This window comes from Myotis myotis, unplaced genomic scaffold (assembly GCF_014108235.1).
Source record: "Myotis myotis isolate mMyoMyo1 unplaced genomic scaffold, mMyoMyo1.p scaffold_m19_p_6, whole genome shotgun sequence".
NCBI lineage: Eukaryota > Metazoa > Chordata > Mammalia > Chiroptera > Vespertilionidae > Myotis > Myotis myotis.
The window spans coordinates 73,364,996-73,387,666 of record NW_023416368.1 but is presented as its reverse complement, the minus strand read 5'-3'; the positions used below and the strand labels follow the sequence as shown (position 1 = coordinate 73,387,666).

At 39.9% G+C, this 22,671-nt stretch overlaps 1 protein-coding gene across 1 annotated transcript; it reads right to left on the bottom strand.

Annotated features, from left to right (window-relative positions):
• Positions 1-17,801: 17,801 nt before the first annotated feature.
• Positions 17,802-19,952, bottom strand: LOC118658097 (disintegrin and metalloproteinase domain-containing protein 25-like). The gene has a single exon (XM_036313065.1). It carries the CDS (start codon positions 19,950-19,952, stop codon positions 17,802-17,804), a length of 2,151 nt encoding a protein of 716 aa, XP_036168958.1.
• Between the last annotated feature and the right edge of the window lie 2,719 nt (positions 19,953-22,671).

Below are 22,671 nucleotides of genomic sequence, written 5' to 3'. Positions count from 1 at the left end.
CAATTCTGAATGATAGCTTTGCTGGATGAAGTAATCTTGGCTGTAGGTTCTGGCTATTCATCACTTTGAATATTTCTTGCCACTCTCTCCTGGCCAGCATAGTTTCTGTTGAGAAATCAGCTGACAGTCCTATGGGTACTCCCTTTTAGGTAACTGACTTTTTTTCTCTTGATGCTTTTACAACTCTCTGTTTGTCTTTTGCTCTTGGCATTTTAATTATGATGTGTCTTGGTGTGGTCCTCTTTGGATTCCTTTTGTTTGGGGTTGTCTGTGCTTCCTGGACTTGTAAGTCTATTTCTTTCACCAGATAGGGGAAGTTTTCTGTCATTATTTCTTGAAATAGGTTTTCAATGTCTTGCCCTCTCTCTTCTTCTGGCACCCCTATCATTCAGATGTTGGTATGCTTGAAGTTGTCCCGGAGGCTCCTTACACTATCTTCATATTTTCAGATTCTTTTTTCTTTTTGCTTTTCTGGTTGGGTATTTGTTGTTTCTTTGCATTTCAAATCTTTAAGTTGATTCTTGGGATCCTCTTGTCTGCTGTTGGATCTCTGCATATTATCCTTTATTTCAGTCAGTGTATGCTTAATTTCTAGTTGGTCTTTTTTCATATCCTCCAGGGTCTCACTAAATTTATTGGTGGTTTCCAAAAAATTCTGGAAAAAACCTTATAACCGTGGTTTTGAACTCTATATCAGGTCATTTGCTTTTCTCCATTTCTGTCATTTGTGACCTGTTTCTTTGTCTCTGCATTTTTTATGCTTCCCTGTGTTGGTAGAGTGGCTTTGTGTACTAGGTGTCCTATAGGGCCCAGTGGATCAGCCTCCCCAATTACCTGAGGTGGAAACTCTTGGTGCACCCCTTTGTGGGCTTTGTGTACAGTCTTACTGTAGTTAAGCCTTGATTGTTGTAGGTTTCACTGGGAGGAATTGACCTCCAGGCCAATTGGCTGTGAGAATCAGCTGTGTCTGCAGTGGGAGAACTTCTGTGCTGAAGACACCCTTCTGGGGCAAGACTTGTTTCAGTGGGGCTTTGGTGCTCACTGAGTCTTCCCCCTGAGTGTGTCCCTTATGGATCTGAGGAGTTGTAATCTTGATGGTCCCTCTCTGACCACTGGGTACACTGGCTCTTGGATCTCTAAGGAGGTGCTAATTTAGCCTCTGCCTGAGGCTACCCAGCAGGAGCTATGAAGAGATCTGCAGATTCCCTTTCCTTTTTTGGTGTTTGGATGTGCCCAGATGAGGCCCAGCTGTGAAGCAATGCAAGCAATGCAAGTTGCTGTGGGGCCTTGGGCCTTCACTTGGAAGTTCTGGGTCTGTCTGGTCCAGCTGCAATTTGTTAGGTAATTTTCAGATTGCAAAGGGCCAGGGAATTCATATGCAAAAGCCTCTGCCACAGCCTGGGTGGAGCGGGGTCTCAGGGAATCAACAGGGCAGAGCAAACAGCTATGGCTGATCCTCAGCCCTGCCGTAAGGGGCCCCAAGTCTCAGTGTCCCAGTAATTGCTGCAAGCACCTCTGAGGAAAAGCCGCCCTCAAGTTCCGAGTTCTGCCTGCTTCCAGACAGTCCAGTTTCTCCCCATATGAGTCCTGGGTCCCCAGAGACTTCCCGGATCTGGAGTTCAGAGCAGTCGGGAGCCTGCGACTCCCTCCTGATTCAAAAAGACAGCCACGTCCTCAGGTGCCAGCCTCTTTCCCTGCTCGAGCCTCCGTTTCTCTGCACTTTACTTCCACAGCTCCTCTGAGTCTCAGTGTGCTTTTCTGTTTCCTTCTAGTTGTAGAATTTCCACGCAGCCAGCCTTCCTGTAGTTCTGGATAATGTTAGTTTTTTCTTTTCATTGTATTTTTGAAGTTGTTGTGGGAAGCAGCATTTTCCGGTGTTTACCTATGCTGCCATCTTGGTTTCTCCCCCATTTATTTTTTAATACCTTTCATTTTAATATTGAAAATAATGTATACATGATGGCATAAAACAAACAAAAGTCTCTGCCCACCCTAATAAAACATATCTTTGTATTAAAATCACAAATGAAGTTTTTGTTTTGTTTATAACGTACCCAAAAGAAGGCATGAGATTGGAGCAGTAAAGCTTTCCCATGAAACACACAGGGAAGAGGTTTCAGGAGATTTTGTTTTAAAACACTTTCTTTTTCCACAATGTCCAAGACTTTGGGTACAATGTGTTATTTTTTAAAATTTTCATTAAAAGTACAATACATAATAAAATTGATACATCACAAAAGTTTATAGATCAAAGGATTTTTATAGCAAAATATGCTTGGCTAAGCAATATTTAGATTAAGTGGGAACACTCATGCACTGTTGCGGAAAATGAAAATTGGTGCAGACTCTGTGGAAAACAGTATAGAGGTTGCTCAAAAATTTAAGAGTGGAACTACCATGTCCTGGATGCTTTATATGTATCTGCTTACTTCTTCTTCTACTTTCATTCAGTGCCCCTGGTCTCTCTCTCTCTCTCTCTCTCTCTCTCTCTCTCTCTCTCTCTCTCTCTCATAATTTTCCTCTTACTTCCTTTCATGAGAAGCAACAACTGCCTCTCTACTTACACTTTTTCATCGAAACCTCCTTATTCCTACATATTTCTCCTAAAACCTATGTGTCAACAATGTGAAACCCAGCAGAGGAAGATTTCCAGTCTTAAATTTCCCTGTGACCTACTGACCAGATGTCTGGTCCCAATTTGTTTGCTTGCCAAGGGCACTTCTGAACCACTAACCTGGTGGCCATCTCATTGAACCACTATGTCCCTGTCTTTCTTATTCTGACAGCAACTCCCAAATCAAATCTGCACAAACCTTGAAGAATTTGAAGTCTCATTTATAAATTTCTTTTCTGCTATTTTATCTACATTCTGACTGTGTTTAGCAAGTATGTGGACAACCTATACAACATTCAGTTTATTTTACCTTTACACCTCATCTTCAATGATAAGCCATCAAGCTAAGGCTATGATCTGCATTGCATTCTCATTCTCAACTATCACAGCTCTTACATCTTAAGTAGTTTACCTTGGCTTCCATTCTTTTAATCTAAACTTACCCATCAAATTCACAGAGGACTCAAATAACTGTTCTTACCATTTATTCCACATTTCTTTCAGTAACACATTATTTTACCCTCCATGCATATGTACCTTTCCTCTAGATTTTATTAATTCAAATACTATTTGAATAGCTCCTCCACTGAAACTGAATTGACCCTTACACTGCTAAAACACAAAGCTTTCCCTACTGGGAAAAATATCAGACTGTGTTTAGGAGCATGCTTAAAAAGAAGAAATAATGAGAATTGAAATAGGATACCTGAAACCATAGCCTGAAGGTTGAAGTTATGAGCATACATTTATTTCAAACACTGTTATACTTCAATACCTTGTCATTTTTCATCCAGAATCTTCATTAATGCACCGAGCATGGGGCTGAAATTCTATGTTGTTTTTGTTTTCACAAGTTGTTACTGCTGACTTTCAATCATGAGAGCTTAAATGGTTAAACCAAGAATTCCTCATTGACCTTGTTTAATACATATTTGATATTTGCCTTAAATTTTGCTGTCAGGTTACAGATAGGATTGAAGGACCTGTTTTGAGCTAAAGTTTATCCTCATCATTATGGTGACAAGAGCACCAGGTTTACTTGGGTACTTTCTGAGTCCTAGAGTGTAGGCAGTGTATTTCACAAAATTCCAAGTACATAAAAATAACTCAAGATGACTAGATGAAACCTTAGACTATAAACATCTCTAAATTGTGAGTAAAATCCCAATATCCTAATTTGGTCTCGATGACTCTATTTACACATGTTTTCTCTATACTTGCTATAGAGTGCTGAGTAATGTTGTGATGGAATGGGATTGTTAATGAGTACTATTGCACTATTGAGAATTAACTTAGCCCATATAAATCCTCGACATAATTTATTTCCTGGACATCAATTTAGGATCAGGCAATAAGAGAAAAATAGATGCCAAAAAAGGTTGAGCTAGAATTTGAAAATACTTGTCCTCATTACATTATTGTATTTGATAACTCTAGTGGCAGAAGCCCCTGAAAGAATATGACATTCTTAGTGTAATAATGCCAGTAACAGTAAAGTAGCTTCAAGTTACACTGTCAGACTTTTATGCACCCTATATAAATACTTATATGTTCTTCTTATCTAAGTGTTTTCAAATTCATTGATATATGTGTCCTAATCACCACATTTCCCTCAGTCTCAGTCATGGCCTAAATCAATGTTTTATCAACTGTAACAACCTATTAAAAACACATTATAGAGGATCTCAATGAAACAAAATAGAATGGGGTATATTTTTTTCTTTTAAAATTAAATCTTTATTGTTCAGATTATTACAGTTGTTCCTCTTTTTTCCTCCTATAGCTCCTATAGCTCCCCTCCACCCAGTTCGCACCCCACCCTCTGCCCTTACCCCCCAACTGTCCTCATCTATAGGAGTACGATTTTTGTCCAGTCTCTTCCCACACCCCGCACACTCCCTTTATATCCCCCTGATTCTATTATATTCACCAGTTTATTCTGTTCATCAGATTATTTATTCACTTGATTTTTAGATTCACTTGTTGATAGATATGTATTTGTTGTTCATAATTTTTATCTTTCCCTTTTTCTTCTTCTTCCGCTTCTTAAAGGAGACCTTTCAGCATTTCATATAATGCTGAACTCCTTTAGCTTTTTCTTATCTGTGAAGCTCTTTATCTGACCTTCAATTCTGAATGATACCTTTGCTGGATGAAGTAATCTTGGTTGTAGGTTCTTGCTATTCATACTTTGAATATTTCTTGCCACTCCCTTCTGGTCTGCATAGTTTCTATTGAGAAATCAGCTGACAGTCCTATGGGTACTCCCTTTTAGGTAACTGACATTTTTTCTCATGCTGCTTTTAAGATTATCTCTTTGTCTTTTACTCTTGGCATTTTAATTATGATGTGTCTTGGTGCGGTCCTCTTTGGATTCCTTTTGTTTGGGGTTGTCTGCGCTTCCTGGACTTGTAAGTCTATTTCTTTCACCAGGTAGGGGAAGTTTTCTGTCATTATTTCTTCAAATAGGTTTTCAATATCTTGCTCTCTCTCTTCTTCTGGCACCCTCATAGTTCGGATGTTGGTACGCTTGAAGTTTTCCCAGAGGTTCCTTACACTATCTTAATTTTTTTTGGATTCTTTTTTCATTTTGCTTTTCCGGTTGGGTGTTTTTTGCTTCTTCACATTTCAAATCTTTGACTTGAGTCTTGTGATCCTCTAGTCTGATGTTGGATCTCTGTACAATATTCTTTATTTCAGTCAGTGTATGCTTAATTTCTAGTTGATCCTTTTTCATATCCTCAAGGGTCTCACTAGATTTATTGAGGGTCTCACTAAATTTATCTAGAAATTTCTAGAAAATTCTTATAAAACCTTAAAAGTGTGGTTTTGAACTCTATATCCAGGAGTTTGCTTTCCTCAATTTCTGTCATTTGTGACCTGTTTCTCTGTCTCCACATTTTTGCTGCTTCCCTGTGTTGACAGAGTGGCTTTGTGTGCTAGGTTTCCTATAGGGCCCAGTGGCTCAGCTTCCCCAATTACCTGAGGTGGACACTCTTGGTGAACCCCTTTGTAGGCGTTGTGCACAGCCTTGTTGTAGGTAAGCCTTGATTGTTGTAGGTTTCACTGGGAGGAATTGACCTCCAGGCCAATTGGCTGTGAGAATCAGCTGTGTCTACGATGGGAGAACTTCTGTGCTGGAGACACCCTTATGGGGCAAGACTTGCTTCAGTGGGGTTTTGGTGCTCACTGACTCTCCCCCCTGAGTGTGTCCCTTATAGATCTGAGGAGCTGTAATCTTGATGGTCCCTCTCTGACCACTGGGTACACTGGCTCTTGGATCTCTAAGGAGGTGCTAATTTAGCCTCTGCCTGAGGCTACCCAGCAGGAGCTATGGAGAGATATGAAGATTCTTCTTCTTTTTTGGTGTTTGGAGGTGCCCAGATGAGGCCCAGCTGTGAAGCAATGCAAGCTGGTGTGGGGCCTTGGGCCTTCTTTTGGCTATTCTGGGTCTGTCTGGTCCAGCTGCAATTTTTTAGGTACTTTTAGATTGCAAAAGGCCAGGCCATTCATATGCAAAAGCCTCTGGGCACAGCTTGGGTGGGGTGAGGTCTCAAGGAATCAACGGGGTGGAGCAAACAGCTATGGCTGATCCTCAGCACTGTCCTAAGAGGCCCTGGGTCTCATTGTCCCATGGTAATCGCTGCAAACACCTCTGAGAGAAAGCTTCCCTTGAGACAGTCCAGTTTCTCCCCGTATGTGTCTGGGCCCCCAGAGACTTGCCTGGAACTGGAGTTCCAAGCCGTCGGGAGCTGTGTCTTCCTCTCAATTGAAAAAGACAACTGCATCCTTGGTTGCCAGTCCTTTCCGTGCATGCTCCGTACCTCTGCACTTTATTTCCGCACCTCCTCTTAGTCTCAGGGTGCTTTTCTCTTTCCTTCTAGTTATAGAATTTCCACTCAGCCAGCCTTCCTGTGGTTTTGGATGATGCCCTTTTTTTATTTTAGTTGTATTTTTGAAGTGGTTGTGCGAAGCAGCAATTTCTGGTGTTTACCTATGCCGCCATCTTGGTTTCTCTCTCAGAATGGGGTATATTAAAGAAAGTGGATCCTCATCAAGATATGAACATTTTCAAGAAAAGATCTTGGTGTGGTGAGTGTGTGTGTGTATGTGTTTGTGTGCACGTGTGTGTATGTTCATGCATGCACAAATAAAGGGTACTTCTCTACTTCATAGCTCACCTTCTTATATGGCTTATTAGAAGAAAGTTAGTGGTTTTCATGATCCTTTCTAAATATGGACGAACCTACTTATAATGTTTACCACCTGCCATTATGAACAAGGTTTTGAGACTTCATGTGGCAAAAGAAATATAAATCCCTTCCCCCTTGTCTCTCATTTAATGAGGTTTTAGATTTAGCTAGTTAGCAAAAATACTTTCTCAGTTATACACACCATACAACTGTCTATGGTTCCTCAACACTGGGGCTTCACCACCTCCATCCGAGCTTATTTCCAATTTCTCTTTAATATGTGAAAAAGTCCAACAACCTTTCTTACCCTCATCCTATGTGATCTCTACTCACAGTTGAAACAGTTCCAGGACTTTCACGCATATCATCCTCCTGTTTCCAGATTATTTTCTTAACGTTGAATCATGTCATTGAACACTTGAAGATCCAAGGGAAAAATTGCCTTCACTATAAAACCTTCCCAAAAGAAACCAGACATCACTGATCATTTAGAAATCTCTTTTGAATCTATACTAATAAAAGGATAATATGCTAATTAGATTGGATAGACCAGATGTCTTCCAGACATCATTCCAGATGTCCTTCGTGGAAATGGCAGGGCCTGGGCGGTGCCTGGGTGCCTGCAGCTGTCCCAGGCATCACTGCCCCAGGTCCCGGGTGCTTGTGGACAGGCAGAGGGAGGGAAGCCTGGGTCCAGGTTTCCTGCAGCTAGCCAGAGGGAGGGAAGCTCAGGTCCCCGTTGCCTGTAGCCAGCTCGAGGAGGAAAGCCTGAGTCCTAAGTGCAGGGGCCGAGGCAGAGTTGGTTAGGGGCAATCAGGCAGGCAGATAAGCAGTTATGGGCCATCAGGCAGGCAGGTGAGTGCTTAGGAGCAATCAGGCAGGTTGGAAAGCATTTAGGGGCATCAGGCAGGCAGGTGAATGGTTAGGGGCAATCAGGCAGATAGGTGAGCAGTTAGGGGTGATCAGGCAGGCAGAGGGTTTAGGAATGACTAGGCAGGCAGGTAGGAGAGCTCTTAGGAGTGAGTGGTCCCAGATTGCGAGAGGGATGTCCAGCAGTCAGACATCCCCTAAGGGGTTTTGAATTGTTAGAGGGTGCCGACCGGTCTGAGGTATCACCCCCTCTGTGCATGAATTTCATGCACGGGGTCTCTAGTATCAAATAATATCTCAGAGACATTAAATATCTGTGTACAAAGCTACTTCATCTCAAAGGGAGAACAGTATTAAATTGTCATCAAGAAAAGACAAATATACAATTTAGAAGAAGAGAGAGGTTCATAAAACAGAGTGTGGGAATCAAATTAATTATTAATTTTACTAGCTAGCAGATGAAAATGCTAATCTGGACATTTAGCAGGTTAGCTGGGATAAACATAAATTCAAATTTAGTTATTTAGTGATCTTGAGAGTTTAGCTGTGGAACATAGGAGATTTTGTCTGGCATTGTCTTCCAGTAACTTGCCATTACCCTTCCATTTTAGTAAATACAGGTCTGTACTTTGTTCCTGATATGGACTTTCTCATTTCCCCTCATTCGATTTTACCATTTTTCCACTGCTTTGCTTACAAATAGATCCCATAGAAGAAAATTTGACCATGAGGTTTTTAATTTCTTTGGCTTAATTTAATGGTTCTGCAGTAACATTCATTTATCTATATATTAGAAGAGTAGGAGGCATAAATAGATGAGACTATCATATGCATTAGGAGAAAAATTTGGTCCTACCCAATTTTCTATTCTTTTCTTTTCTACTCTTAATTAGAGGAATATACTAAGGATTAATTTAGCTAACTTAATTTTGCTATTTGGTTTTCTTTTCATAATTGATTCTTTATTTTATCTTAATTACAAGTCTTTACCCAGGTATAAAAGATGTACTAGTTATTGTTTGGGTTTTGTCTTGATGACCAATAAATACTTGAAAACTATTTATTTACTTAAGACTATGTTAGTTATCGATTCGTTGAGTTTGTAATTTTTGTTGTTTCACGTATTTGGGACAATCAAGAAATTGTATATCAAACATTTTAGTTTATTAACTTTGGGCAGGAGTAAAACTCAAATATACAAAGGTGAAATCTGGTTTTTTAGATTGTTGCTGGTAAATAACTGCATTTGGCCATGATTAAAATGTGAGCAACCAAGGGGATTACTTAAGTACTTAAAAAGACCACCTTACTCTATTCAAAACACATTTTTATATGATAAACCCAGTAAGTCTATTTGATTATTTAAGGTGTGTATTGATGAAGGTTTACATAAGGAATTAAAAATCTTTGGTAATGTTTATAGTAAGAATAAATTATCTCTATTCAGTTAGTCCAATATATAGGAAAAAAGTGACCTGGGAGAATTTGAAAAATCATGCAATGTTTATATGGTTTCCTGAGAAAATAGCTGCGCTCTGATTTATATCTTTTATTTTCTGATATTTTGGGGGGTTTCATCTGGGGATTGAGAAAATATTAACCATTTGATAATTTTTCAGGTTGTACTCAAAGCATGTAGAGGCTTCCGGATTATAATATTTATAAGGTATGGGAGCCTGATAAATCTGACAGATGGAATAAAATGGCAAGCATTGCAATTATTAGAGAAAGGCAAGATAGGAAATTGGAGGAGTTAATAAAAAAGAGAAAGGGAACACTTGTACACTGCTGGTGGGAATGCAGACTGGTGCAGCCCCTATGGAAAACAGTATGGAATTCCCTCAAAAAATTTTAAAAAATTGAACTTCCATTTGACCCAGGTATTCCATTTGTAAGAATATATTCTAAGAATCCCAAATTATCAATCAGAAAGATTTACAACCGCTAAGATCTGGTAACAGCCGAAGTGCCTATCAGTAGATGAGTGGATAAAAAAGCTGTGGTACATTTACACAATGAAATACTATGCAGTTTAGGAAAGACTGAGTTCTTACTCTTTGAGATGCCTGGAAGGACCTAGAGAGTATTATGCTAAGAGAAATAAGGCAGTCAGAATAAGTTGTACATTCTTATTGAAAGAGGGGCTAAAGTAGGTTTACAGATATTTGTATGGAAAATAATACAATAATTAATAAATAAAAATTAAACTCTGTTTTGTGTACTCAAAACTGTAATCCTACTTTTGCTCACTCCTGTAATATATATAGTAATGATGTGAAGACTGAAAGTTACTACCATTGCAAATACTAGAGCTGTTAATGAGTCATGACTGGCATGAATAGTAATAAAAAGATTTCTTGAAATGGCGGAATTACCTGTGCCTTGTCCAGGAGCAGGTAAGGGTGAGCAGCTGAAACGGGTAACATACAGCCCTAATAAGCAGAAAATACTAAGCTGGGAGACAGTTTGCAGCTGGGAAAGACAGAGGACTCCCGGAGAAAGGGAACGGTTGGAGATTGAGGCTGAAATCTCTCCCGGAGTGCCTGCTCAGCCACAGAGAACATGCCATCTTGAGTGGCTGTTATTGGGATCGTATAAAGCCAAAGACCTGGAATCCATGGTATCCAGAGATTGGCTACTAACCCGGAAACAACGGACCCCAAGCAGCGCTACTACGTGAACTTAGAGGAACCCTGCTTCTCCCCATGGAAAGGTCAGACTTCCCCTAAAGTTGCGGTTTGCAATTCAGGTTGGAGAGAGGAATGCACGCGAGGGGGAAATCTGAGCCCCACAAAGTCCGCGGCTGTTGAGGCCAGCGTGATCCGTGAGTATGGAAGGGCTCCCGCAGGGCTGCTGGCAGAAGTGAATGCTAAAAATAAGCCCATAGCTGGACTGGATGCAAAAAAGCAGGGTTGGATTTTGCCAGTGTGCTGGCTGCTTAGCACTGGGGAAGAGAGGGTGCGTGGAAGGGACTGCACACAGAGCTGAAAGGTGGGGGGTTGTGAATTCGTGCAACTTCTCAGGCTCTTGTTCTCTCTCTTCCCATTAAAGCTTTGCGTTTGATTATTAAACCCAGTACATGGGATTGCCCAGTTGGGGACACTCGCAGAGACTACAGGGGAAAGTTGTTTTTGTGGAACCTGGGAAACAACGGGAGTAATGACTAAAGAACAGGTTCTAGGACAGTCGACTCTCCCAAACCAATTTTAAGTGCAATAGGGAAAATAAACCCAACTGCTGGATAGAGAGGACTTATAGCCTCAGAGGTCAATCCAGAAACACTGCCACCCAGCAGCTGATCCATGGACTGACTCTTCTGTAAATACAAAATAAAGGCAGTCTGGGAAACAAATATGGCCTGCCTTAAAATCAGGACTGTGGTTTACAACACAGAGGAACAGTGTATCTCAGGGAAATTCAATACTCTCCTGAACACCTGGAAAGACTAAGGCATCCCAGAAAGAAGAGTAGAGGACCCGAAGCACCTTCACTACTGTACATTTTTATTTTTATTTTTAATTCTTTTTTCACTTTTTAATTAAGAAACTATTTTTTTTTCTTTTTTTCATCACCTGATTTTACCTTTTTGATTACTACACTTTTATTTTTAACTAGTATTATTACTACTACCATTTTACCATTTTTTAGTGTCATTTTATTTTCTCTTTATTTTATTTTGGGATTAGTGTTCTAAATTCTATTTTCATTATTCCTTTAGCATCATTTTTCTCTACCCCAACTTTACCTTTATGCCAAAACTCTCTTCCTCACTTTTCCCCTTTTGTTGTCCTGTTTCTCTTACCCTATTCCTGCTTTAGATTTTCCCTATTTCTTCTTTTTACCCCCTGTCTAAATTTCACCCTACTTATATATCTAATTTCCAATCCCCTGCTCTAAATCCATATACACCTCTCTTATCTTTCTTAACTATCCAAATTTTTTTGTTCTTCTCTCTGTCATTTTGTTATGTTTGCTTGATTGTTGAGTATATTGGTTTTTTTAATGCTTGTTTGTGAGATTGTTTTTCTTTTTTTAAAAAATTTTCCTGTTGGTTTTTTTTCTCTGGTTATTTTTGTGCTTCTGTTTTCCCTTGCCTCACTTGATATTAGTGGTTGTTTTTAGTTTGCATTAATCTCCAGGGATCTGTTGCTGGAATTGGTTGGGATTAGTGGCGGTATATTGGATTTTTCTCCCCATATAAATAGTCTCTTCCCCTTTTCTATTTCATTCTCTCTCTTCTCTCTCTTCCTTTTTTTCTCCCTTTTCCCAATTCCATTTTTGCACTCCTTTTCTTTCTTTTCTCTTTTTCTCTCCTATCTTCCTTATCCCCTAATTCTCTTTGCTTGGGTGGTCCCCTTTATTTGGGGTTATTAATATCGTGAGTACATTTGTGTTCAATGCCTTGTATGTTGTTCCTTGTTGTGTTGTATTTTGTAGCTTTAAATCAACACAGTGTAGAGAGAACCACATAACAAAACATCTGGAGAAGAGAGATCATGTTGAAACAAAGAACCAGCCCGCGTATGAAAGAAAAACAGGCATTACCAGAAAAGGAAGTAAACGAAATGGAGGAAATGGAGGCAAGCAACCTGTCAGAGAAAGAATTCAGAGAAATGGCCATAAGGTGGATGAAAAGAATGGAAGACAAATTCAATGATATGTGTAAGAACCAAGAGGAAATGAAGAAAAACCAAGAAGAAATGAAAAATGACATCACTGCTATAAAGAGCCCAATAGAAAGCATCAACAGTAGACTAGAAGAAGCAGAGGACCACATCAGTGAGCTAGAAGACAAGGTAGGAAAAAATACCCAAAGCAGTGCATCTTCTAGAAAAAAAAGTTAAAAAGCAGGAAGGGAGCCCAAGAGAACTCTGGGACAACATGAAACGAAACAACATCTGAATAATAGGGGTACCAGAGGGAGAAGAAACTGAGCAAAGAATAGAAAACCTATTCGAAAAAATAATGACAGAAAACTTCCCTGATATAGGGAAGAAAAAACTCACACAAATCCAAGAAGCTCACAGAGTCCCAAACAAAATGAACCCCAAAAGACCGACACCGAGGCACATTATAATTAAATTGGCAGACACCAATGACAAAGTAAGAATCTTAAAAGGAGCCAGAAAGAGACAGAAAGTTACCTACAAAGGATCCCCCATCAATCTAGCAACTGATTTCTCAACAGAAACACATCAGGCAAGAAGGGAATGGAATGAAATATACAAAGTCATGCAAAGGAAGGGTCTGAATCCAAGAATACTGTACCCAGCGAGGCTATCAATCAAAATTGAGGGTCAAATCAGGAGCTTCACAGACAAAAAAGGACTACGGGAGTTTATTACCACCAAACCAGCAATGCAAGAAATGTAAAGGGTCTGCTGTAAAAAGAAAAAATAGGAAATGAAGAAGGAACACAGGGGTAAGAATAAAAATGACGACAAACAAGTATCTATCAATAATAACTTTAAATGTAAATGGATTAAATGCCCCAATCAAAAGACACAGGGTGCCTGAGTGGATAAGAAAAGATGACCCATATATCTGCTATCTACAGGAAACCCACCTCAGAAAAAAAGATGCACACAGACTGATGGTGAAAGGATGGAAAAAGGTTTTTCAGGCGAATGGAAGTGGAAAAAAAGCCAGGGTAGCAATACCTATATCTGACAAATTAGATCTCAAATTTAAGGACATAAAAAGAGATAAGGAAGGCCACTTCATAATACTAAAGGGAGCAATCCAACAAGAAGAAATAACTCTGGTAAACATGTATGCACCCAATATAGGAGCACCCAAATACATAAGAAATCTTTTAGAGGAGATCAAGGGAGAGAATGACTTCAACACAATCATAGTAGGGGAATTTAACACCCCATTATCACCATTGGAAAAATCCTCTAAACAAAAAATCAGTTAAGAAACATCAATTCTAAATGACACACTAGATCAGATGGAATTAATTGACATCTTCAGAACATTTCACCCCAAAGCCACAGAGTATACATTCTTCTCAAGTGCACATGGGTCATATTCAAAGATAGACCATATATTGGGTCACAGGCAAAGTATCTTCAAATTCAAGAAGATTCAAATCATATCAAGCATCTTCTCAGACCACAGTGGCATAAAACTGGAAATCAACTACAATAAAAACAATCCAAAAAAATCAAACACATGGAGACTAAATAGCATGCTATTAAACAATGACTGGGTTACCAGAGAGATCAAAGAAGAAATAAAAAACATCATGGCAACAAACGACAATGAAAACACAACAATCCAAAACCTATGGGACACAGCGAAAGCAGTCTTGAGAGGGAAGTTCATAGCTCTACAAGCCTACTGCAAGAAACAAGAAAAAATGAGAATAAATTACCTAACTCTACAACTCAAAGAGTTAGTTAGAAAGAGAGCAACAAGAAAAGCCCAGTGTAAGCAGAAGGAAGGAAATAATAAAGATCAGAGTGGAGATAAATGACATAGAGACCGAAAAAAAAAAAAATACAAAAGATCAACAAAACCAAGAGCTGGTTCTTTGAAAGGATAAACAAGATTGATGAACCTTTAGGCAGGCTGACCAAGAAACAAAGAGAGAGGACCCAAATAAACAAAATCAGAAATGAAAGAGGAGAAATAACAACAGACCCTACAGAAATACAAAGGGTTTTTAGAAAATACTATGAACAACTCTATTCCAACAAACTAGACAACCTGGAGGAAATGAACATATTCCTAGAAAGATACAACCTTCCAAAACTTAATCAGGAAGAAGCTAAAAGTCTCACTAGGCCAATAACTATGAAGGAAATTGAAGCAGCCATCAAAAAGCTCCCAGCAAACAAAAGCCCAGGGCCAGACGGATTCACAGGGGAGTTTTACCAAACATTCAAGGAAGAACTAAAACCTATTCTCCTCAGACTACTATAAAAAATTCAAGAAGAAGGAACACTTCCAAACTCATTCTATGAAGCCAGCATCACCCTAATACCAAAACCAGACAAAGACAACACAATGAAAGAGAATTACAGGCCAGTATCCCTCATGAACATAGATGCTAAAATCCTCAACAAAATTCTAGCAAATCGTATCCACCAGTACATCAGAAAGATCATACACCATGACCAAGTAGGATTTATTCCAGGGATGCAAGGATGGTACAATATCCGCAAATCAATAAACATAATGCATCACATAAACAAATTGAGAGAAAAAAAAAAACACATAATCATATCAATTGACGGAGAAAAAGCTTTTGACAAAATTCAACACCCTTTCTTGATAAAAACTCTCAGCAAGGTAGGAATAGAAAGATCATACCTCAACATAATAAAAGCCATATATGAGAAACCCACAGCCAACATCATAATCAATGGGCAAAAACTAAAACCATTCCCCCTAAAAACAGGAACAAGACAGGGATGCCCTCTCTCACCACTCCTGTTCAACATAGTACTGGAAGTACTAGCCATTGTGATTAGACAAGAAGAAGAAATAAAAGGCATCCAAATTGGAAAAGAAGAAGTAAAACTGTCCTCATTTGCAGATGACATGATACTGTACTTAGAGAACCCTAAAGACTCCATCAAAAAATTATTAGTCTTAATAAATGAATTCGGAAATGTAGAAGGATACAAAATTAATGCCAAGAAATCCATGGCATTTCTTTACACCAATAGTGAACTTACAGAAGTGACACTACAGAAGCAATCCCATTTACCATTGCACCAAAACAATTAAAATACCTAGGAATAAACTTAACTAAGGAGATAAAAGACTTATACGCAAAAAACTACAGGCCACTGAAAAAAGAGATAGAGGAAGACATAAACAGATTGAAGAACATACTGTGTTCATGGATTGGTAGGATCAACATCATCAAAATGTCCATACTACCCAAATAAATCTATAGATTCAATGCAATCCCCATTAAATTACCAACGGCATATTTCACAGATCTAGAACGAACGTTCCAAAAATTCATCTGGAATAAAAAAAGAACTCGAATAGCTGTAGCAATCCTGAGGGAGAAGAACAAAGTTGGTGGGATCTCAATACCAGATATCAAACTGTATTACAAAGCCACTGTTCTTAAAACATCTTGGTACTAGCATAAGAACAGACATATAGATCAATGGAATAGAATAGAAAACCCAGAAATCGACCCAAACCACTATGCTCAATTAATATTCGACAAAGGAGGCAAGAGCATACAATGGAGTCAAGACAGTCTCTTTAATAAATAGTGTTGGGAAAATTGGACATTGGACAGATACATGCAAAAAGATGAAATTAGACCACCAACTCACAACATACACAAATATAAACTCAAAATGGATAAAAGACTTAAACATAAGACGGGAAACCATAAAAATTCTAGAGGAATCCACAGGCAGAGAAATTGCAAACATATGCCGAACGAATTTCTTCTCTGATAATCCTCCTTGGGCAATGGATGCTAAAGAGAAAATAAACAAATGGGACTACATCAAAATAAAAAGCTTTTGCACAGCAAAGGAAAGCATCAACAAAACAACAAGAAGGCCCACTACATGGGAGAACATATTTGCCTGTAATATCACTGATAAGGGTTTAATCTCCAACATTTACAGGGAACTCATGAAACTTTACAATAGGAAGATAAACAATCCAATCAAAAAATGGGCAAGGGATCTAGGTAGACACTTTTTGAAAGAGGACGTACAGAAGGCCGAAAGACATATGAAAACATGCTCAAAGTCACTAATTATAAGAGAGATGCAAATCAAAATGACAATGCGGTATCATCTCACACCTGTCAGAATGGCTATCATCAACAAATCAACAAACGACAAGTGTTGGAGAGGATGTGGAGAAAAAGGAACCCTTATGCACTGCTGGTGGGAATGCAGACTGGTGCAGCCACTGTGGAGAACAGTATGGAGTTTCCTCAACAAACTAAAAATGGAACTCCCATTTGACCCAGTGATCCCACTTCTTGGAATATATCCCAAGAAACCAGAAACACCAATCAGAAAGGATATATGCACCCCTATGTTCATAGCAGCACAATTCACCATAGCTAAGATCTGGTAACAGCCTAAGTGCCCATCAGCAGATGAGTGAATTAGAAAACCGTGGTACATCTACACAATGGAACACTATGCTGCGGTAAAAAAGAAGGAACTCTTGCCTTTTGCAACAGCATGGATGGAACTGGAGAGCATTATGCTAAGTGAAATAAGCCAGTCAGAGAAAGATAAATACCACATGATCTCACTCATTTGTGGATTATAGAGAACAATAGACTGATAAACAGGGACAGATCCAAAGACAGAGAAACAGTGTTCAGACTATCACTCCCCAGAGGGAAAGTAGGGAGGGAGGGGGTAAGGGGAAGAGATCAACCAAAGGACTTATCTGCACGCATATAAGCCAAACCAATGGACATGGACAACAGGGGGATGAGAACATGAGTTGGGGGGGGGGGGGTTAATGGGGGGATAAGGACACATTTGTAATACCTTAACCGATAAAGAATTAAAAAAAAAAGATTTCTCAGGTTTTTAGTCTCCCTCTAGTTGCCAACTATTGAAGAAAGTAGCAATGAGGACTGGCAAAGAAGACATTTAATTTCTATATTTGCATTCTGTGTGTGAGAAAGCAGAGTACAAATGGGAAGTATGGATAGAATTGAGACATCAATTTAAAAACACACAAATAAACAATATCAATTAGCTGTACCTTTTCTGAGGAAAAACAAAGAGGCTAATTTCCTGAAAAGTAAAATACTATTTAAAATAAAAAAGGAGTAATATTGTAGGAATTAGGATATTTTGGGAATTGTTTAATGGCCAATATTTTAGGATCCCAAACAATAAAAATTCTTGGGTATTATGTCAATGGTCTGTGACACATTCTGTAACATTTCTACAGCCAGGAGACTAAAATTTACTACACGGGAAATCAGGTCAGACTGAACTTCTTTGAAATAGTGAATTGTTCCTTTTCTTCCAAAAAGTAGTAGAACATTTTGCTGTTTTTCCTTAGATGTAATTGTAACATCTTGCTCTTCTTCTTTGGGTAAAACTTTGGCATTTTGCTCTTCTTATTCATGTGAAGTTGGCACATTCTGCACTTCGTTCTTATCTGTTGTGCTGAATGTCAAGAACCCCAAAAATTAGCAAGCCTAATAAACAAATAAAACGGATCAAGGAGAGTAGTAGCACATACTTGTTCTCTTTCCTGATTTTCTTCCTTTTTCTCCAAGGGGGTGGGCCACTATCTATACTACCACCATGACCTCTTTCCAGGCAGAAGGGAGGGTCCCACTCATAGCTGCAATGGCAGTGCTGTCTGTTGTTGCAGACTCCTTTCAGATTGCAGGTCTTAGGTGAACAACTATTTACCAGAAGTGACCTATGGACACACTTCCTTTGGATGCAGACATGTTCTGTCCCACACTCTGTCCCATCTTTCACATCACCAATGTCAGGTTCTGTCATCCCGAAATGGTAGTCAGTACCCCAGCAGGTGGCGCCATTGAACTGAGTCCAATGCACAGTAGAATGTTCTCTCAGAAGGGGAAGTTCTGTCACATTGTCACACTGAATCCTCCCGCACAAGGTATCTGAGATGTCACATTTTACATATGTAGCGTTCATCAAACCACAGTTCCCAAAACGGTCACCTTGAGTGTTCATTTCTGTGTAGCAACTCTGATTTGCACTCTTGGCCTCTTTGCCAAAAATATTCCTACACTGCTCTTCACGGTTATTGCATCTCTTTTCATAGCAGGAGCCACCATCCTTGCATGAGATCCCATTCTGCACATACACATCCTCTGGACAATGGTAGGATGTCCCATTGCACCACTCTGGGAGATCACATTCATTTTTCTTTTTTCTACAAACTTTTCCTCTTCGAGCGATCTGACAGTGTCTGCAACAAAGCCCAGAAGCACAAGCAGCCCCAGCGCTGAGAGTGCAGTCTGACTCACAGCACGGATCTTTCATACACAAATGTAAAGCGCCACAGTCACACTCTTCTCCTTCTTCAACCACACTGTTTCCACACCTTGCAAGTGTGAAGACGTTCCCTGTATTTGATGAAATATACATACAATTTTTCATAGCAAGGGTGTCCATGAAGCTAGCATAGCTGCAGTTGCTGAATGTAGTTCCACTTGATTTTACTGGAACCATGATGCAGTTTGTATGTCCACATGTACAAGGTGGTACATCATGATGCATACCAAAATTATGACCAATCTCATGTGCCACAGTATATGCAAAAGAATGTAAAGTATCATCCATTAAAGTTTCCACTCCACAATTAAATTCATAGTCACATACTGTTCCCACATTGGCCAGGCCAAAAACCATACCATAGTCACGCTTTACAAAAAGATGTGCAACATCATGAGGAATGCGCTTATTAAAGCTAGTTTGCTTCCAATTGCAAAATCCGCTTAGGCCACCACCTATGTTATCTAATGAAGTCGGGTTTTTTTCAGTCCAGACTTCAATTCCCATGAAAACCACATCAACATCCAGTGACTTCAAAAAGTTATCTACTGCATTGACTACAAGTAATACTTTATACTGCACAACTGTGGTGTTACGTTTGTGATGAAGATAGAGATTGTGTTCCACCACCACAGCCAGTTCAAGAAGCCGCCTGTGAGTCCACCAGCCTTCATACTCACTCTGCATCAAAGTGAAATTAGCACTCTCTTGAAACTTCAGTTGTCGTGCTATTTCTTCATCTGTTACTCCACATCTCATGGGCGGCAATTGTGTCTCCTCACTGTCCACTTTATATATGAAATGTTCAAATATGGTAGAAAGTGTATCGGGCTCTATTTCATAAACAGTGTCATTTGTCTGTAATATTCCTTGCAAGCCCCCCAAACAGGTACCGAGGGAAACCAGGGATTCTGGGTCCCCCTCCACATAACCATGATAGTAGCAGTTATCATGGGTAAAAGGCTGGTCCTCAAGAAGAATGCCCTGGTCTGAGTAGGTAACCACTCGGAAGTGTCTGGATAGAAAATGCCTGTTGACCTTCATGTTTATGACCTGATCCCGCCCCCCAAAATGCATTCTGTAAGAGAGCCATTCTCTAGTCTTCGTGCCAGTGTCAGTGCCTGTTACCTTCAAGGGAATCACCACTTCTGGGGGACCATGGCGTTGGGCATGTACAATCAAGAACCATCCATATGGGAACAGAATCACCCCCAGCCAGAGTGACAGGAGAGTGTTCCTCACACACACCAGGGCCTCTCTCACAGCCATTATGGTGCCACCATACACAGCCACTGGTGAGAGCAAAATAGGACGGGCAGGAAGCATCACTGTTCCCTCTGAGCTGGGTATTCAGCATTGACTTTGAATCTGTTCTCTGGCAGGCTCATGTTATCAGAGGAGCACACTGGAAGAGAAAACAAAAAGAAGAATAGAGACTGTGTTGGCGGTTATGGGAAGGCCAAGGTGGTGGAGGAAAAGACAAGAGTTAAAATGTATTAGTGTTTGGCTCAAGACATGACTCAGAATACTGCATTCATTTGCTGTTAAGAAATTTTAAGGCATCCTTGCCCATGTGGCAAAGTTGGTTGACTGTTGTCCCATTCACCAAGAGGTCACTGGTTTGAATCCTGGTCAAGAAACATGCCCAGGTTGAGGGTTTAATCTCCAGTAGGGGGCATACAGGAGGTAGCTAATCAATGTTTCTCTTTCATAGTTGTTTCTATCTCTCTCTCCCTCTTCCTTTTTCTCTCTCTAAAAATCAATAAAAACATATTATAAAAAAGAAATTGTAAGGCAGTGTGAGACTGTTTTGTGTACAAAATAAAGATGATTGGTCATAGACTGACACCTTTTGAACCTAGATGAATAACACACAATGATTAATGATACTGTTAACTACATGAACATGTGAGAATATTTTCACAATAAATATATAAAATGACGGGCCTTAATATAAAGGTGAACATATATCATGTTTGAGAGGGAGTCTCTATTTACATCTTTGGACTTAATATAAATATATATATTTTTTAAATTAAATCTTTATTGTTCGGATTATTACAGTTGTTCCTCTCCCCCCCCCCCCATAGCTCCCCTCCACCCAGTCCCCCCCCAACCCTCGACCCTCACCCCCCCCCCACTGTCCGCATCCATAGGTGCACAATTATTGTCCAGTCTCTTCCCGCATCACCCACACCCCTTTCCCCCCTAAGAATAGTCAGTCCACTCCCTTTCTATGCCCCTGATGCTATTATAATCACCAGTTTATTCTGTTCATCAGATTATTTATTCACTTGATTTTTAGATTCACTTGTTGATAGATGTGTATTTGTTGTTCATAATTTGTATCTTTACCTTTTTCTTCTTCTTCCTCTTCTTAAAGGATACCTTTCAGCATTTCATATAATACTGGTTTGGTGGTGATGAACTCCTTTAGCTTCTCCTTATCTGTGAAGCTGTTTATCTCACCTTCAATTTTGAATGAGAGCTTTGCTGGATAAAGTAATCTTGGTTGTAGGTTCTTGGCATTCATCACTTTGAATATTTCTTGCCACTTTATTCTGGCCTGAATAGTTTCTGTTGAGAAATCAGCTGACACTCATATAGGTACTCCCTGGTAGATAACTGACTGTTTTTCTCTTGCTGCTTTTAAGATTCTCTCTTTGTCTTTTGCTCTTGGCATTTTAATTATGATGTGTCTTGGTGTGGTCCTCTTTGGATTCCTTTTGTTTGGGGTTGTCTGTGCTTCCTGGACTTGTAAGTCTATTTCTTTCACCAGGTAGGGGAAGTTTTCTGTCATTATTTCTTGAAATAGGTTTTCAATATCATGCTCTCTCTCTTCTTCTGGCACCCCTATAATTTGGATGTTGGTTCACTTGAAGCTGTCCCAGAGGCTCCTTGCACTATCTTCATATTTTTGGATTCTTTTTGCTTTTCTGGTTGGGTGTTTTTTGCTTCTTCATATTTCAAATCTTTGACTTGATTCTTGTGATCCTCTAGTCTGTTGTTGGAACTCTGTATAATATCCTTTATTTCAGTCAGTGTATGCTTAATTTCTAGTTGGTCCTTTTTCATAACCTTGAGGGTCTCACTAGATTTCTTGATGGTCTCACGACATTTATCAGCGGTCTCACCGGAATTTTTGAGGTTCTTACTAAATTTATCGGCAGTTTCTAGAAAGCTCTTGAAAAACATTAAAAGTGTGGTTTTGAACTCTATATCCAGTAGTTTGCTTTCCTCCATTTCTGTCATTAGTGACCTGTTTCTTTGTCTCACATTTTTTATGCTTCCCTGTGTTGATAGAGTGGCTTTGTGTGCTAGGTGTCCTATAGGGCCCAGTGGATCAGCCTCCCCAATTACCTGAGGTGGACACTCTTGGTGCACCCCCTTTGTGAGCTTTGTGCACAGTCTTGTTGTAGTTAAGCCTTGATTGTTGTAGGAATCCCTGGGAGGAATTGACCTCCAGGTCAATTGGCTGTGAGAATCAGCTGTGTCTAGAGTGGGAAAACCTCTGTGCTGAAGACACCCTTATGGGGCTAGACTTGCTTCAGTGGGGCTTTGGTGCTCACTGAGTCTGCCCCCTGAGTGTGTCCCTTATGGATCTGAGGAGTTGTAATCTGGATGGTCCCACTCTAACCATTGGGTACACTGGCTCTTGGATCTCTAAGGAGGTGCTAATTTAGCCTCTGCCTGATGCTACCCAGCAGCTGCTACTGAGAGATCTGCAGATTCCCCTTCCTTGTTTGGTGTTTGGAGGTGCCCAGATGAGGCCCAGCTGTGAAGCAATGCAAGTTGCTGTGGGGCGTTGGGCCTTCTCTTGGAAGTTCTGTGTCTGTCTGTCCCAGCTGCAATTTGTTAGGTAATTTTCAGATTGCAAAGGGCCAGGGCATTCATATGCAAAAGCCTCTGCACACAGCTTGGGTGGGGCGGGGTCTCAGGGGATCAACAGGGTGGAACAAGCAGCTATGGCTGATCCTCAGCCCTGCCC

Bases quoted from the DNA above. Each gene is read 5' to 3' on its own strand.
- LOC118658097 (XM_036313065.1), bottom strand. From the start codon at position 19,952: ATGGCTGTGAGAGAGGCCCTGGTGTGTGTGAGGAACACTCTCCTGTCA.